Source organism: Ornithorhynchus anatinus, chromosome 7, assembly GCF_004115215.2.
Source record: "Ornithorhynchus anatinus isolate Pmale09 chromosome 7, mOrnAna1.pri.v4, whole genome shotgun sequence".
Lineage (NCBI taxonomy): Eukaryota > Metazoa > Chordata > Mammalia > Monotremata > Ornithorhynchidae > Ornithorhynchus > Ornithorhynchus anatinus.
The window spans coordinates 40,570,692-40,589,894 of record NC_041734.1 but is presented as its reverse complement, the minus strand read 5'-3'; the positions used below and the strand labels follow the sequence as shown (position 1 = coordinate 40,589,894).

The 19,203-nt window shown below is 41.5% G+C and overlaps 1 protein-coding gene across 14 annotated transcripts in view; it reads left to right on the top strand.

Moving 5' to 3' along the window:
* The window catches only part of ADARB1 (adenosine deaminase RNA specific B1), a 225,857-nt gene that overhangs the window by 143,422 nt on the left and 63,232 nt on the right, over nt 1-19,203 (top strand). For all 14 annotated transcript variants that reach the window (XR_003760864.2, XR_005660232.1, XR_005660231.1 and 11 more), the window contains one exon: nt 12,742-12,816. Coding sequence is in view for 11 of the 14 variants with exons in the window: in XM_029068635.2 (XP_028924468.1) it covers nt 12,742-12,816 (75 nt within the window). In the remaining 3 variants the exon portion in view is untranslated. The remainder of the gene's footprint in view (nt 1-12,741; nt 12,817-19,203) is intronic.

Below are 19,203 nucleotides of genomic sequence, written 5' to 3'. Positions count from 1 at the left end.
CCTGCCACTTTAATAGATATTATTGCCAAGGAATAATAAAAGCAATTCCACTTTCTAGACTGTAGCAGCTTCTTGAAGCAAGAGTTGCTTATAAAATGATGGTTTAATGATAGCATTTGAGCAGCTTCTAAGTCAATTCTCATTTTTGTTCTATTTTCATTATATTGATTTTTTTTAATGCTCACAGTATGAATGCTGGTGATTTCCCCCCTGTGGTAAACAGAATCTTTTTAAAGCCATAAGTTTATTACCCTTTTTATTTTCAGCTGAGAGAGAGCACTCAGTAAGGACAGGGGATTTTTTAAAGTTGAAGCAGAGTGTATAACTGTTTCTTCGCTATGTCCTGCTTTTATGATGTCAGATGATTGCCGTAGTTTATTTTTGGTCAATATGTGCATTTTGTAAAACCCTGTCTCGGTCTTGGAGTTTTTTGTAAGAAAATTGCCATTCATCTAAAGAGAATTGTCCATAAGAAGGTGATAGGGTTCTCAGTCTGCACTGCAGATTAAATGCGTATTTTGCATAGCAAAATTCAGAGGGAAGCAAAGAAGCAAATTTAGCTTTGTTCCTTGGGTTAGAGGGTTGGTTAAAAATGATGGATTTTAGTTGGTGGAAGAAAGAGGCGTATTTATATGGATTTGTGTATATTTCATCTATTGATGCTTTCTGCCCCTTATTTTCTGAATTTCAAAAATAGTCATCTGTAATTAAAAGTGTAAATGTTAGAATGCAAAAATAACTATCCATCTCATTGGGTGCCTATATATGTGATGTTTCAAAGTCTTATTGAAGACACATCTCCAAGAGGCTTTCTCTAAGCCGTCATTTCCTCTTTTCCTACTCCCTTCTGTAGCTCCCTTTATTTGCTCCCTTTATTCACCCCTCCCTCAGCCCCACAGCACTTAATGTTATAAATAACATAATTTATTTATATTAATGTCTGTCTCCCCCGCTGGACTTTGAGTTTGTTATGGGCAGGGATTGTGTCTACCAACGCTGCTATAGTGTACTCTCCCAAGTGTTTAATACAGTGCTCTACCCCCAGTAAAAGTTCAATGAATTTGATTGATTGCTGTTTTGGATTTCAATTTTGTTATTATATAATTGGTTATTCCTAAATAAGTGATCTACCTTCTCTTAGTTAGATTTCCCTTCTAGACTGTAAAGTCCTTGTGGGCAGGGAATGCATCTACCAAATATTGTCCCAAGTGCTTAGTCCAGCGCTTTGCACACAGTAACCACTCAATAAATACAGTTGGTTGATTGAACTGGTTAGATATGGTACAAAGAGCGAATCGTAATTAAATAGCCATAAAATTAAAATAAGTGTGTTTGTGTGTTTGGGGGGGCGGGATCGGTGGATGGTCCAATGTGATTCTTCCCAGTAAAATTAGGCAGACATTGCCAAGTATTTATTGCGTGCCCACAAGTACTGGGCACGGTACCATTCCGTAGGCATCCCATGCCAGGGTTTCCCACTTACCTGCCCAGACCACTGTCACCTTGCTGACCGTCTTCTTCCTTTCATATTTCTTTGAGTCTAGTCAAGTGAGCTTTCTCCCAGCCCTCTTTTCTGCCTTCTCTAATTTCCCCCTCTCATTCCATTTTGACCTATATGCTTTTCCTCTTCACGTGTGCCGTGGCACTTTCCACTTTGATTTCAAAGTGTAACTCAAACAGGCTGAGAGGTAGGTCTAACCGCAATGGATGAAGAGAAGTAAGATGTCTTTTCTTCCAGTTAGTACAGCTTACCCAACTAAAGGCCATTTGTACACAAGTAATGCAAAATTTGGAAATGAAATTAAAATGAATGGGTGAATTAAACATTGGCATTTATTGAAGAGCCTACTGTGAACAGTACACTGTGCCAAGCACTTGGGATATTACAAGAGAGGGAAAAGAGACAATTCCTGCCCTGAATTAAGGTGTTGATAATCTAAAGAGGGAGATTCCCCAAATTATTTTAGGTAGGAGGAGTAAGAGAAGGGAAAGATGAGTAAATGAATTCTTGCATAAGTGGTAAAATGTGTAAATCAATATGTGTATAAATGCTAAGGCTGACTCTGGGGACATATGGCTTTGAATATATATGTGTCATCATTTTTGATAAACCCTTAGAGAACAGGAACTGTGTCTTTGTTTTGTAGAGTGAGAGATGATGGTTGCGCTTAGCTAATTATCAGACCAAAGGTAATATCAGTGTAGTCTAAGCGGGCTGCTTGTCCCTTTGCCAGCTGGGAGAATTGAAAGCCTCATATCTAGCTGACCTAGAATGGACACGTAAAATCCTAGAAACAGTTATAATGGATAGGTCCTACCTTCCAGTTGCTAGCCCTTCTTTGGAGTTCGGAGTCCAATACCAGGCTCAGTAATACTGTTTATTCGTTAACTGATCGATTAATGAGGAGCACTTATCAATCAATCAGTTGTATTTAGTGAGCGCTGACTCTGTGCAGAGTACTGTACTAAGCTCTTGGGAGAATACAGGGAGCAGAGTAGGTCTACATGTTCCCTGCCCACAACTAGCTTACAGTCTACAGAGAGAGAGAAGGACATTAATCTAAAATAAACATATTATGGATATGTACATATGTACTGTGAGGATGAGAGAGTTGTTTGAGGGGGAAAGTAATAGGTAGGTTTGGTCACCAACAGCCCCCTTTTTCCTGCACTCTCACCCTGAATAATAATCATAATGTTGGTATCTGTTAAGCGCTTACTATGTACAGAGCACTGTTCTCAGCGCTGGGGTGGATACAGGGGAATCGGGTTGTCCCACATGAGCTCACAGTCTTAATCCCCATTTACAGAGGAGGTAACTGAGGCCCAGAGAAGTGAAGTGACTTGCCCACAAGTCACAAAGCTGACAAGTGGCAGAGCCGGGATTCGAACCCCTGACCGCTGACTCCCGAGCCCGGGCTCTTTCCACTGAGCCACGCTGCCTTCTCAGTGAAGCTAAGCGGGAAAGGTTGGAGTGCCCCGGAGAGGGAATAGGTAGGGGTGGGAAGTAAATTATTTGTCTCTTGGAAGCCCCTCTCCTTTTGCATGGTCCCTAGCTCCTAAATGAGTAGAAGGAGAAAAATGGCAATTCTGGTTCGAGCCTTAACCACCCCAAAACTTAAGCTGGCCCTATCCTCCTTTGAGATAAGTGTTAGACTAAAGGGGCATTCCCTAGTTCAGCCTAATTTCTAAGGTTTCATTATGTGGCCAGTCAAATGTTGTGTTAAATGCGAAGCAGCGCGGCTCAGTGGGAGGAGCCCAGGCTTGGGAGTCAGAGGTTGTGGGTTCTAACCCCAGCTCCGCGGCTTGTCAGCTGTGTGACCTTGGACAAGTCACTTAACTTCTTGTGCCTCAGTGACCTCATCTGTAAAATGGGGATTAAGATTGTGAGCCTCACGTGGGACAACCCGATTCCCTTGCATCTACTCCAGCGCTTAGAACAGTGCTCTGCACATAGTAAGCGCTTAACAAATACCAACGGTATTATCATTATTATTACCGTTAAATTGGCATGCCACTGCCTCATGCTTTTGTTTATTTTACTCAGCTCACTTAATCTGAGTGTTGAGGTGCCACAGATTCTGAGTGAAAAGCATCAAAAAACAACCTGACAGCTACTTTATCAGAATAGATATGTCAAACTCACTTGTGTCTTGGCTTTGTTACTATCTCTCTTTAAAAAGGACTTTGGTAATCCTCCAGGGAAAGGTCATTCAAGACTATAAGAATTGATCCATCCAGCTCATTATTCTGTCCTGACAGTGCCAGAAGAATGCTGGTAGGAATCACGAGGTGATTGCCCTCCTTGACATCTGTTTTGATGGTTAAGGATATAAAGATATAAATTGAACACCCTTGGTTTTTCATCCTTAACTTTCCCACTGATGACCCACTGTAGACCGTTCACCTGTGAATTTATCCAAACTTCTCTTGGAAATCTCTTGGAATTCTCATGGTTTCTTTTTGTCTAGATTTCATATCATTCCACTTCAGCGTAAGAGAAAGCTGAATCTGAGAATATTCCATTTTATGTCGTGTTTTCTGACATTTGTCCGGAACTGTGTTTGCAGTCCATCATTTACAAATACGATGCTCCGGATCACGAAATTCCATATATGTGTGCAGTTATGACTCTACTGTAAGCTCGTTGTGGGCAGAGAGCGTGTCTATGAACTCTGAAATATAGTACTCTCCTAAGCACTTAGTACAGTGCTGTGCACCCAGAAAGCGCCCAATAAATGCGACTGACTGATTGATGTGACTGATAGGGTTTGTTCACCACTGCAAATCCCTCCCACATTGTGTGCTTGTAAAGCTGGTTGGCCTTTGCCACTTGGCAGAATTTGTCACCATTTTCAACGCTGCCTTTCTAGTATCCCAATCTGCCTACTAGTAGGAGTATTTATTTAGCACCCACCCGGTGCGGTGCGTTGTGCCAAACCTGTGGGACGTAAGCAGCGGGGCTCAGTGGAAAGAGCCCGGGCTTGGGAGTCAGAGGTCATGGGTTGGAATCCCAGCTGTGCCACTTGTCAGCTGTGGGACTGTGGGCAAGTCATTTCACTTCTCTGTGCCTCAGTTACCTCATCTGTAAAATGGGGATTAAGACCGTGAGCCTCACGTGGGACAACCTGATTTCCCGGTATCTATCCCAGCACTTAGAACAGTGCTCTGCACATAGTAAGCGCTTAACAAATACCAACATTATTATTATTATTACCAAACAAAAAAGTGACGCAATCCCTGCTCGCAGGAGTTTACAGAGTAATAGCAGGGAAGCTTCTTCTCCAGGGAGAGCGAACGTTATCCCAACTGCTGTGTCAGGCTGGCCTCCCTATTGCAGTGGTCTCCCATCAGACCACTACTCTAGCAACTTACTGAAGACGTACTTCATTATGTCTTCAAGCTTCTCATTCTGCCCTCCCTCCTCGCCTGAACCTCTTTTTAGTTCCTCATTCGTCAGCTAATTGGGAATCTTGCTCATTCTTCCGGCGCTGTCACGAACAGCGTCTCGGTGCTTTTGAGTTTGCTGCATCCCCTCCTTATTCGGGAACTTACCTTGCCATTTGGTACTGAATGTGGCTCAGAGCTGGCACTGGGAAAAGTGCTAAAAAGCAGGCTCTCTCCTTGGTTTTCTTCGGGCTTATTTGCAGTACGTAGCTATGTATCGACTTTTTTAGATAATGCCGTACTGCACTCGGTGTTTGAGAGCTGTTTGATTTCCAAACGTGCCACCAGAGAAGATTGTCAGGGGAATTGTAGAAAAGTAGGAAAAAAACCTCCAATTCCCCGTAAGGAAAGTAAGAATAGTAAGAAGCTGGGGAAGCAGCATGGCTGGGGAAGCAGCGTGGCTCAGTGGAAAGAGCCTGGGCTTCGGAGTCAGAGGTCATGGGTTCGACTCCTGGCTCTGCCACTTGTCAGCTGTTTGACTGTGGGCAAGTCATTTAACTTCTCTGTGCCTCAGTTACCTCATCTGTAAAATGGGGATTAACTGTGAGCCTCACGTGGGACGACCTGATTACCCTGTATCTCCCCCAGCGCTTAGAACGGTGTTCTGCCCATAGTAAGCACTTAACAAATACCAACATTATTATTATTTTCTCAGCAGAGCCAATCTCCCAAAATTTTCATGGAGGGGCCAAAATTGGAGCTTGCTCTCTTCTCCTCAGTCAGTCAGGCAATGGTATTTTTCATTCAGTCATATTTATTGAGTACTTACTGTGCACAGAGCACTGTACTAAGCACCTGGGAGACTATAATACTACAGATTTAGCAGGCGCATTCTCCTGATCATAACAAGAAGCAGTGTGGCCTAGTGCATAGAGCATAGGACTGGAAATGTGAAGGAGTTGGATTCTAATCCCGGCTCCACCACCTGTCTGAGTTACCTTGGGAAAGTCATTTAACTTCTCTGTGCCTCAGTTACCTTAACTGTAAAAGGGGAATAAAACTGTGAGCCCTGTGAGGGACATGAAGTATGTCCAACCTAATTAGTTTGTATCTAGCCAAGTGCTTAGTACAGTATCTGGCATAGTAAGCACTTAACACATACCATAAAAAAAATAAATTTACGGTCCTTGCTCTGTAGTGCAGAGTTTGTGTTTGCACTGCTTCTGGAAACAGTCTCTACGTCGAAGCGACTTTGGGGTTTTATTTGTTTTTTGTCGGTTTTTTTATGGTACTTGTTAAGTGCTTACTATGTACCAAGCACTGCAGTGTCAGGGTAATCAATATATCCATCAATCACTTGTATTTATTGAGGGCTTACTATGTGCGGAACACAGTACTAAGCACGTAGGAGAGTACAACACATTATAACAGAGACATTCCCTGCCCACTGTGAGCTTGCAGTCTAGAAGGGGAGACAGACATTAATATAAATAAATAAACAAATTACGGCTATGTACGTAAGTGCTGTAGGGTTGGGAGTCGGGGCGGTGAATTAGGGAGGCAAGTCAGGATGACGCAGTGGGGAGAGGGGAAAAGAGGAAATGAGGGCTTAGTCAGAGAAGGCCTCTTGGAGGACATGTGCCTTGAGTAAGGCTTTGAAGGTGGGGAGATCAATTATTTGTCAGATATGAAAAGGGAGGGTGTTCCAGACCAGAGGCAGGATGTGGGTGAGTGGTCGGCAGCGAGAGAGACGGGATCAAGATGTACAGTAAGTAGTTTGGCATTAGTGGAGCGAACCATGCGGGCTGGGTGACAGTAGGAGAGTAACGTTGGTATCTGTTGGTATTTGTTAAGCGCTTACTATGTGCAGAGCACTGTTGTAAGCTCTGGGGTAGATACAGGATAATCAGGTTGTCCCCCGTGAGGCTCACAGTCTTAATCCCCATTTTACAGATGAGGGAACTGAGGCACAGAGAAATTAAGTGACTTGCCCACAGTCACACAGCTGATGTAGCAGAGCCGGGATTTGAACCCATGACCTCTGACTCCCAAGCCCGGGCTCTTGCCACAGAGCCACGCTGCTTGGGTGAGGTAGGAGGGGGCAAGGTGATTGAGGGTTTTAAAGCCCGTGTTTCTGTTTTGATGCATGGGTAACCACTGAGGGTTCTCGAAGAGTGGGGAAACCTGGAGTGAATGTTTTTATAGAAAAGTGATCCAGACAGCAGAGGGAAGAATATACTGGAAGGGGGACAGACAGGAGGCAGGGAGGTCAACAAGGAGACCGATACAGTAATCGGGCAGGATAGGATAAATGCGTGGCTTAATTTCGTAGCAGTCTGGATGGAGAGGAAAGGACGGATTTTAGCGATGTTGTGAAGGTTGAGCTGATAGGATTTAGTGATGGATTGAATATGTGGATTGACTGAGAGAGAGGAGTCAAGGATAACGCCAAGGCGGGTAGATAGAAGGTTGGACCCAGGACTGACATAGGGCTCAGAGTCTTCCCATTTTATAGATGAGTTAACTGAGGCACAGAGAAGTGAAGTGACTTGCCCAGGATCACACAGCAGACAAGTGGTAGAGCCGGGATTAGAATTGATGTCCTTCTCACTCCCAGTCCCGTGCTCTGCCCACTAAACCATAGTACTTCACTGCTCAATCGATACCTGGGGGAAAGGTCTACACACAGTAAGCACTTAATAAATACCATTGATTGATTGCTGAGGTTTCACAGTGTAATTCTTGGTTTGCCATCTACATCCTTTTTCAAGATAAGACTTTAGAGTAAAATTCCCCATGTTTTGAAACCTGGGCTCCATTCCATGGGGCAAGGAGCCCCTTTACGCCCTAATCAGCCCTTAAGGGTTAATCAACCAATAAGGGACCTACCTTCTGGTTTTGTGTTTTGGAATTTGTCGTCTGAATCAGAATCATCCCTTGCATTCGTTGGTGTTAAATTCTTCTGAACAAAGCAGTGGCTGAACATCATTTTGTCTCAGGAAATAATCCTGAATGCTTGCGGTGATGGAGTGCTGTCAATTCCACGTACTCCCAGGTCAAAACCCAATAAAAGCAGTCCATTCATATGCCTCGTGTGGACAAGCCTTTTTTATGGTGTTTGTTCAGTGCTTACTATGGGCTAGGTAATAATAATGTTGGTATTTGTTAAGCGCTTACTATGTGCCGAGCACTGTTCTCAGCACTGGGGTAGACACAGGGGAATCAGGTTGTCCCACGTAGAGCTCACAGTCTTAATCCCCATTTTCCAGATGAGGGAACTGAGGCCCAGAGAAGTGAAGTGACTTGCCCACAGTCACACAGCTGACAAGCGGCAGAGCCGGGCTTCGAACCCATGACCTCTGACTCCAAAGCCCGTGCTCTTTCCACTGAGCCACGCTGCTTCTCGTACTATCTCTTCGTGCACTAAAATATTTCAACCCAGAATGACTTGGGTTGTATTTTTCAAGGGTGATGTTGAGGTCCTGCAAGAAAGCAAGGTAATCCTGGAAACATTGGAAGGGTATTCATTGCATACCATGAAATTTGAGAACGTATTGGCATCGACTTGACAGAAACTAAGCATAAGGAATGGCCATTATAATAAAATAAATCTAAGAAGAATTTGATGCCACCAACATCATTTTGTGGTTTCTCGTTGCTCGGACAATGCAGGATTTGCCTTCTCTATCAGCCCCGGTCTCTGCTAGGTGACGTTCAGGTTCTTTTAAAAGGAATCATTTTTCTTTGGTATTTAGACACCGAGGAAAATAGCATTCATTAATGACCAAATGATTCCTTTTCAGTTAGAGGTGGATGATAAAACAAATTATTTTCAGAACCAAAGTATAATGTTATCCGTCTGTATTATTAAGTTTGTGATGAAAAGATTCCACGCTGCATTGACTTTCCCATTTTTAATTAGCATTCTGTCAGTACAATATTTTAATGTAGGTCTTATTAGTTTTCATGTTCTGCCACAGAGATAAAATGGATTATTTCAGATCACATTCCTGTCTCAGTAATTAGGTTACAAGCAGAAAGACTATAGTCTGCATTATAGAATCAAATTTATTTTAAATATGTTTGTGTTTAAATGAGACCAAATTGTTAGATTATAACCTTCTTACAAAAGGTCATCGAATTTCTCATATTGAGTCTAATTTAGGAAACTTGATTCAGTCAGCACTCAGATATCTCTTGTAATTGGAGACAGGGATGGTATGAAATTGGATATACATTTATTTATGAAGTAAATGAATTCCACAAATAATCTTCCATATTTTAATTAGTAGTTTCAGCTTTCTCCCCGACTAAATGTACCCGAGTTACTTGATTTCTTTTCACCTTCCAACAGTCAAGAAGAAGGGCTAAGGTGTAGTGAAATGCACACAAATTAAAGGTAGGAAGAGAAACCTCTGAGAAGCATGGTAATTTGCCAACCAGATATTCAGCTCTTAAATAATCAGGAGTTGACTGAAATAATAATAGTAGTAATAGTATTAAGTGCTTATTATGTGCAGAGCACTGTACTAAGCGCTGGGAGCTCAATGTAGACAGGGAATCCGTGTGTTTTTGTATCATACGCTCCCAAGTGCTTAGTATAGTGCCTTGTACACAGTAAGTGCTCAGTAAATACAGTTGAATGAATGAATAAATGGAGAGAGAATACATAGGGAGCTCTGTCCTTGTGCAGGGGAAGGATCCTCACAGTTTAAGAAGGTGGAGTTTATTGCAGGGAGACCTTGACCCCACCTTAGATTCTCAGCAGGGAGGCAGAATGGTTACTCTAAATAATAATAATGTTGGTATTTGTTAAGCGCTTACTATGTGCCGAGCACTGTTTTAAGCGCTGGGGGAGATACAGGGTCATCAGGTTGTCCCACGTGAGGCTCACAGTCTTAATCAGAAGACCTTTAGCAGCAGAGAGCAGTAGTAATAGTCATGGGATTTGTTACATGTTTACTATACTTCAAGCACTGTTTCAAGCAAAATAGATCATGCTTCCCCACATGATGTTGGTATTATGTAACAGGGTGAAATTTAGGCAGGCTTGTAGCTGATTTACTCACTCCATTGTGCATTACAGCACTCTCCTGTCCCATCCTTCCCTTTCCCCTGCTTTCCAGTTGTTTCTCAAGAGATCTCCCACCTGCTCCCTAAATTCACCACCCCCGTCGGCACTTCTGACCCTACCTCCACCCACCTCCTAAAGCCACTCGCTCCTATTCCCCTCCCCTCCTTCAGTGCCAATTTCAACCTGTCACAATCCGATCGGTCCGTCCTCCCCGCCTTTGAACAGGATTACAATTCTCCCGTTCTCAAAAAGCCTCCTCTCAACTCTCCGGGCCCCTCCATCTATTGCCCCATCTACCTGCTCCCGCATCTTAGACTGAGTCTTCCATAACCACTGCTTTCAATTCCCCTCCATGAACTCTGTTCTTGATCCTCTGCAGTCAACGCCAATGGGACGGACAGTTATCCTCTAAGATCCCCAGTGACCTCCTTAAAGCCAAGTTCAAAGAGCAATACTCTGATTCTTTGGAACCTCTCAGCTGCTTCTGACCCTGTGGATCGCTCCCTGCTCCTGGAGACGCTATTAATAATCAATAATGACTGTGGTATTCGTTAAGACTTACTTTGTGTCAGGCACTGTACTATGCGCCGCAGTGGATGCAAGCAAATTGGGTTGGATACAGTCCTTGCGCCACATGGGGCTCACGGTCTTAACCCCCATTTTACCAATGAGAAAGCTGAGGCACGGAGAAGTGAAGTGACTTGCCCAAGGTCACGCAGCGGACAAGTGGAGGAGGTGGGATTAGCACCCATATCCTTCGGACTTCCAGGCCCGTCCTCTATTCTCGAGGCCATGTTGCATACTGCTATTAGAGAAGCAGTGTGGCATAGTGGAAAGAGCACGGGCTTGGGAGTCAGAGAGGACATGGGTTCTAATCCCGGCTCTGCTACTTGTCTGATGTGTGACCTTGGGCGAGTCACTTAACTTCTCTGTGCCACAGTTAGCTAATCTGTAAAATGGGGATTCAGACTCTGAGCCCCATGTGGGACAACCTGACTACTTTGTATATACCCCAGCACTTAGAACAGAGCTTGGCACATAGTAAGTGCTTAATAAATACCATAATAATAATATTAGCATATTAGCATACTACTATTCTATTACATACGCAGTATGTAAATGTATTTATGTTTGTCTCTCTGGGCAAGGGAAGTGCTCCTTCTTCATTTAGTACTTCCGAAGCATTTAGTACAGTTCCTTGCCCAAAGCGGGTACTCACTAAATACTAATATTACTAGTATTGGAAGAGGAAAATATTTAATGAAGGTGTACCTCCACTTTTAAATAGTTCTAAATATCCTCTGTAATTGGAGGTGGTAGTGATGTTTTTAAAAAAAACGTGTCCAATACAGTGTGCTACAGAATAGTACTATATTAGTAAAACTTTGGAAGCAGTAGGGTAGCCCCATCAGCCCTATTTTAACCAGAGTGTGCGATTGAATTTTATTTTACGGTAATCAGTTGCATTTATGGAGTACCTACAGTGTACTAACTACTTGGGAGACTACAGTGTAACAGAGTTTATAAACACATTCCCTGCCCACAAAGAGTTTAAAGTCTAGTTGAGGAAACAGATATTAACGGAAATAGATTACAGATTTGTACATGTGTACGATTTGACAAAATTGTGAGCACTCTCCTCTCTTACTATCAAAGATTAATTTTTAGCTATTGGTTATTTTTCAGCACTGTTAGGGAGTGTACAGTAAATAAAGTTCAAGTCCCGTAAGATTGACCTGTGGCTAGTGCTCGTGGAAGTTTTTAAAAAGATAAAATATTTGTGTAACAAGTGTTGACAAATGAAACAACTGCATTGTTTTGGAAATGTTTTTATTATGTATTTTAGTGTATTCCTTCCTGTTTACTATTGTATACCTTATATACTATACTTATGGTAATAATAATAACGTTGGTATTTGTTAAGCGCTTACTATGTGCAGAGCACTGTTCTAAGCGCTGGGAAAGCTACAGGGTAAGCAGGTTGTCCCACGTGAGGCTCACAGTTAATCCCCATTTTACAGATGAGGTAACTGAGGCACAGAGAAGTTAAGTGACTTGCCCACGGTCACACAGCTGACAAGGGGCAGAGCCAGGATTCGAACTATATTCTTATGAAATTATAGTATGAAATTGGATATACATATAGTTATGAAGTTAAATGAATACTCAGCAAATTAGCTGAGTAGAGCACTCTCAGTGTCAAGTTGGCCAAGTTAAAAAAGCCATGTAGTCAAGAATAAGGATTAGAGCTATATCCTCCAAGGGAGACACTCTCATACCTAAGCCAAGAAACCTGGAAGAATAAATATCATCCAGCAACAATTAAGATAAGGATGTTTAGAAGAAAGTCATGCAAGTAATGTGAAAGCAGCCAAGATTTCAGAGAATTACTGTGCCTGCGTGGGGCCAATTTTAAAGCACAGAAATAGTTCATCAGTAGTATTATTGAGTACTGTTGTGTGCAGAGCACTGTACTGAGCACTTGGGAAAGTACGATACAATAGAGGGTAGACGCAATCCCTGCCCTCAAGGAGTTTACAGTCTAGAGATGTGTGGTGTCCAAACTGGGAAAAAAGAAGAAAAGTGATGGAAGCGAGTGATCAGAAAGGTAGAACATACATTTGAGCTTGGGTTTTCTTATTGTTTTGTGCTATGCTTATTTTTACTGCCACACAAACCCCAAAGGATTTTCTAAAATTACTCTCTTCTAATTTTTTTACTTAGTTTCCAAATTCTTTGTCTAGCTGCATATGAAAGTCCATTTTCTTGCTCTTTTCCAGATAGAAGCAATCTCCTTCAATCAAGAAACCAACAAAAGTATTTCACCATGGATATAGACGATGAAGAAAATATGAGTAAGATCTGGCTATATATGATGTAGTAAAATTAGCTAATTTTCTGGAATAGCGGTTTTATAGTTTTAAAGGGCCGAATTCATTATATGGACGTGATTTCTTAATGGGTGGGGCAAGCTTTCACATCTGAACATATTACATCATTAATCATTCATTTTATTAACTATAATGAAAGGTATTCTTATGTAACATGAACATTTCCCCTCAGCCTGTTTTGATCTTCCATTTTAAAGTCATGGAGCCAGCTTACCGTCATAGAGGTTGAAACAGGAGGACCTGCACAGCTGCCCCAGCTTCTCTGAGAAAGGAACATTCCCTCTGCCAAATTTGCAAAATCATAACGGCTTTTTTAAGGGATAATAGATCGTCGTTGACATTAGTTAACTTGCACATGATCCACAGCAAAACTGTAACTGAGCTGGTGCAGTAATTATGGCTTTGTTTGGCCAAAGCATAGTAAATCATTTGAGGTGTGAGATTCCCACTGCTATTTTTTTGTATATTATTGTAAGCGTGTATTTAGTGTTATACTTTTTCAGATTCATTTTGTAAACACAGATTGACATTTTAATCTGATTATCTGATAGTATCGCTTTGTTTCTTTATTCATTGTTAGTCCCCACTTTCTGTTTGGGCCCACAAGAATTACAGGTGATATATTGCTAATGTTGATATTATCTTCGGAAAAGTGTTTCCATTGGCAAGATTACCTGAAATATTATAATTAGCTTGGAACTATAGTATTTTCCCTTATGGGTTCTTGCTTTATCTTGATGAGGTATTCGCAGTGTAGTAGCCATAACCTTCTAGTTCAGAATGTGTGATTTTTTTTTGCTCTACCCAGGAACATTATCCAAATAGACATAGGAGTAAATCACCTCAGGCTTGAAAGAAACAATATTTTTCTCGGTTTTCCAATATGGTAAACCGGTACCAATATGGTATTCATTGAAGTCGCAAGAGAAGGACAGTATTAGTTTCTCATTTTCTTATTTGGTCTTAAACATAGTAAGCGCTCAATAAATACTATCGAATGAATGAATGAATGAAATAAAGACAAATTATGTAGTTTTATTATTCAAATATGATCTTGGAGAGCTATTTTTAAGTTAATCCCATTCAAACATTGCCCATTGGGTGGAGGATAGATTTAAACTATGATTGATGGGAATTTACTCCCCCAAATGAACAACTTTCTAAATGTAAAAGTCAAATTGATGCATTCTCATATTTAGAGAGGGGAAAAAAATATCTTCTAGCTCAAAGTACAGAAACCGGGGAATGACCCCAATCATTTTCTCTTAATGTGAAAACAGTGTGAAATGCATAGAGACAGAGCTGATTAACTTTCTGCAGTTTTTAATTTCTTATATAGGAAAATGAAAATGTTCCATTAATCCCTTTGCATTTGGAAATAAGGGAAACTAGGAGAAAATATCCTTCGCTCATTCTTTTTTCTTAAAACAAAGCTTTCTAACACATGATGACGCTAATGTCTCCCATTGTAAACAACAGATATGCCTCATTTCGTAGAAGGAGTAACAACAGCAGTAATGCTCAAATTGGATGTTGGTGGATGAATGGGAAGACCTAAGAAGAATAAGAACGCCACCTGGGTTATATCCCAGATTTTTAAGAGAAATAATTATTCTCTGGTTACTGAGACTTGGATGTTGCCACTTTTTCACATAATATTCTTCTAATTTACCTGGTTTAAATTTTTGTGTTTTGGCTGTGATTTTAAATGGTTTTCCATTTGTTTCTTTAATGTTGCTAAGTTATTGTTGCAGTATATCAGAGTATTAATGTCTGAACTGTAATTAAATTTATTCCCCGTAGTATGAGAGTTCAATATAGTAAATGGAAAATAATTCTAGGTTGGTACTGGATAAAATAATGAAAAGCAATTTAACCCTTTTTTAGAATTCTGCAAAATTCTGACACTGAATTTTGACTAATTCTGACCCTGAATTCTCTAGAGTTACTCCCTTCCAGGGGGGTGGGTTGCCTTAATGATATATGCATAAAAAGATAATATGAATAGTGTTTCTTGAGCTTTTATGAAAAAATTACTAATTTAGAAGTATTTAGCTATATTTTATTTGTTTCCAAATACTTTGATTCATCGATTTTCTTCACAATAACCTCGGGAAATAAATGAACATTTGGGATATGTATTTTCCTCTCCAGCTCTTAAGAACTTCTGGATCCATTTAGGACATTTGGTAACTGTTCCAGGAGGCTTAAGTAATCAGTGGTTTTTGTTGAATGCTTCCAGTGTGGAGAGCACTGTACTAAGCACTTGGGAGACCACAGTACAACATAGTTGGAAAACATGATCCCCAACCCTTAAAGAGATTGTGCTCTATTAGAGGGTTAGAAGAGGGGATCCAAGCATCCTGTCATCCCTGTCTCTGGATTAAAATAGGGCCTCAGGCTTAGTACAGTGCTCTGCACACAGTAAGTGCTCAATAAATGTGACTGAATGAGTGGGGCATCAGGGATTCTCCTCTGTATATTAGAATCCTCCTTAATAATGAGCACAATAAAACAGAAGTTTACTGTATTTGCATAAATTCATCAAACAGCTCTTCAGTTTTCAGTATCATTTCACTCGTATGGATTGATCATTGTTTATGTCCCACTGCTGTTAAGCACGTTCCAAAATTATCAATATATCTGCTTTCATCGTAAAAGTTAAAGAATTAGTGTAGGACCTCATAAATGTACATTTTCATTCAAAAAAGAGCTTCTAGTTCCAGGGTGGACCATTATTTGTGGGTAGAGGGACACCATTGAGGGTCACACATTAGATATCTGGTATTCACAATAATGACAATACTATTGTTATTTCATTTATTGTGTCAAGAATCCTGAATGTCGTTTCCATACAAATAAATTGAAACTAGCCTTTTGCATGCAATGAAGATAGAATATAGATTTTTATTTCTGCCAGACTCAGTTGAAGGCCAGGTAGAATCAATGGTGGACCATATGTAGCCCCTTTAAGCATATTTTTCCACCTATGTTCAAGTTGGTGATTTAATCCTGTTTTCCGGTTCATAAATCACGGACCAAGAGATTTTGTCACTTCTTTTACACCTGAAAGATCAATACCTATAATATGAGTGGAATGATAGTTTTGTGAAGAGATTCCTATGCGAGAGTCTCTTTGGGGTTTTGTGGTTTTGTTTTGCCAAGCGTATGATTGATGTCAGCTTTTTCAAAAATGAAGTAAGAAAAGCAATTTAAGGTGAAATCATTTCAGTTTCCCTTAGAATGCAGTCCTGAGCATATGGAAGTTATGCTCTAGAATATTTTGCTATTCCAAAGATTAGTGATAGTCAGCAAAGTGAAATGATTTATTGCATTAAGCATATCTGGAAGAATAGAGCCCTTTCTCATAGTAGAAGAAATTGAAAATTTTCAAATTGAGAGATATATTCCAAATCATGTCTCCTTTCATTTGATTTTTAATTGAATTAGAGCATGACATAAGAAAGACGTAGATAGCAGGACTTTTGGGGGATTAAGATAGTGATTTATTCTGGAATGCAGCTCTAAATCAGTAGTATTTTTTGAGTGCCTACCGTTTGCAGATGACTGTACTAAGCACCAGAGAGTGTAAAAGTTATCCTCGAGAAGTATGCAGTCTAGCAAGGGAAATTGATGGACAATTATTATAGATTAATCTTCTTGAAATGTTGCACGGCACATATCGCTCGTCTCTTCAGAACACTTCACTTGCTTTCTCTGTCTTTCTGCAGCAAATGAAAACTCACATGTTGCCATCCTGCTCTCTTCACCTGCTCGACTCCACCTAGAAGCGGCATAGCCTAGTAGATAGAGCACAGATCTGGGAGTCAGAAGGATCTGGGTTCTAATTCCGCTTCCCCGATTTGTCTGCTTTGTGACCTTGGGCCAGTTATTTCACTTCCCTGGGCCTCAGTTACCTCACCTGTAAGATGGGCAATGAAAAACTGTGAGCCCTATGTGGGTATGGACTGTGTCCAACCTAATTAGCTTATCTACCCCAGTGTTTAGTACAGCACCTGGCACAGAGTAACGTCTCAACAAATACCATAAAAAAAACCCCAACAACTCCTCTACTGCTGTAAAGTGTAGTGAATCAGCCTCTTTACCTAGTGGGAAATGTCATTTCCCCTTCCCTTCTCTGAAACCCCACGTCCCCCATACCCCAAACCCCCAAGATCAGTTGGCCAGCACAGCCTAATAAACACCAATGGTGGAAATTACGTGGAGCGAGGATTTGGGAGGGAAGATGAGTTGCTATGTATTAGACTTCTAACATGCAAAATGCCAAGGAGATATATACATAGAGATGTATTGGAGGCAAGAGGAAATGCATGATTGCATCAGTCTCCTCGCTTATCTCCCTGCCTCCTTTCTCTCCCCAGTCCAGTCCTTAATTCACCCTGTTGCCCAGATTGTTTTTTCCTAAAGAACATTCAGTCCACGGCTCCCCACTTCTCACGAGTGGTTGCCCATCCACCACCACATCCAACAGAAACTCCTTACCATCAGCTTTAAAACAATCAGCCTTCCCGCTCCTACCTTACCTCATTGACCTACTATAACCCAGCCTGCACACTTCACTCCTCTAACACCAATTTACTCACCATACCTTGATCTCGTCTATGTCATCGTCGACTCTCTGCCCATCTCCTCCCTCTGGCCTGGAACTCCCTCCCCTTTCATATATGACAGATCTCCACTCTCCCCATCTTCAAAACCCTCCTGAAATCACATCTCTTCCTAGAGGCTCTCCCTGAGTAAGCCCTCATTTCCCCTACTCCCTCTCCTTTTTGAATTGCCCAAGCACTTTGATCTGTTCCCCTTAAGCACTTGCTAATCACCCCATCCTCAGCCCCAAGGCTCTTATGTATGTATCTGTAATTTATTTTAATGTCTCTCTCCCCCTCTAGACTGTCAGTTCGTGGTGGGCAGGGATTGTGTCTACCAACTCTGTTTTACTGTACTCTCCCAAGCACTTAGTACAGTGGTCTGCACACACAGTAAGAGCTCAATAAGTCCCATTCATCGGTTGATGATTGCAGAGAGGCTGGGGCTAGCAATATGGGTGAGGTGGTCAGCGGCATATGGGTGGATGCTGGAGCAAAGGAGTGAATGAAAATTGGGAAGAGAAGACCCAGAACAGAGTTTTAAGGGGAGAGGAGATAGAGGGTGTTAGAAGATGAGCAAGTAAAGGAGATCCAGAAAGAACAGTAGGAGAAGTAGGAGGAGGACAAGAGAACCGTGTCAGTAAATCCAAGGTTAAATAGTGTTTCTAAGAGAAGAGAGTGGTCCAAAGTGGCAAAAGCAGCTGAGAGGTCCTGGGGAATTCGCCTATTGTAAATCCAACTCAATTTGGGGAGGATTTCATTGGTGACTTTGGAGAATGCCATACGATTGGAGGAAAAGGTACAGAAACCAGACTGTAAAAGGTCAATAAGAGAGTTGGAGAGAAGAAAATGGAGCAGCGAGTGTCACACCCCTTTGGGAGAGTTTGCACAGATAAACCGGCTCTTTGTGTGACCTTTGGCTAGTCGCTTAACTTCTCTGGGCTTCAGTTTCCTTATCTGTGAAATGAGGATGTGGACTGTGTTAAACTGGACCATCTTGTGTCTACCCCAGCACTTAGTCCAGTGCCTGGTACATAATAAGCACTTAACAAATGCTTTCAAATAAACAAGGGCAGCAAGACGGAACAACGGCTGGGGGATGCGGTGAGATCCAGAAATGGCCTTTTTTTAGTGTAGGGGAGGCATGAGTTTGTTCGCAGGGCCGAAGGAGCCAGCAGAAAGTGAGCAGTTGAAGATTATGTTCAGGGACGAAGAAGAGTAAATCCAAGTGTTTTTAGAAGGTTAGTGGGGTTGAGGTCAAAGGCACCGAGAGGCGGGGTTCTCTCCTCTTGAGAGTCAACTAGAGGGAATAATTCTAGATTTAGGGATAGAAGCCTGCCGAGAGACTTCAGCCAACTCACTCCTGATCATTTCAGTTTTCTTGACAGTAGTTGGGGAAGATCCTCGAGGCAAGAGAGAAAGACAGTTGGGGCCTTGGAGCTTCGAAAAATTTGTTGGGGCAAGGGGAGCCACCTAACTAATTATTACCAAGATTTCTGCAAAATAAATCTACCAGCATTTCATTGTGCTGCGAAAGTTAAAATGTTAAGAATTTGAAGTCGGTTCGGAATCGTCTTTGAAAACGCTGTTATTTTTTAAATCGACATCAGCGTATGCCGTTATCGGGGTCCAGTTTCATTATGGGTGATCCGGGATTATGCTTTAGAGTTCACAAAACCTGATTATGAACCATTTTTAAGATCCTCATAAAATAATGCAATACAGAACTGATTATTGGAAATAG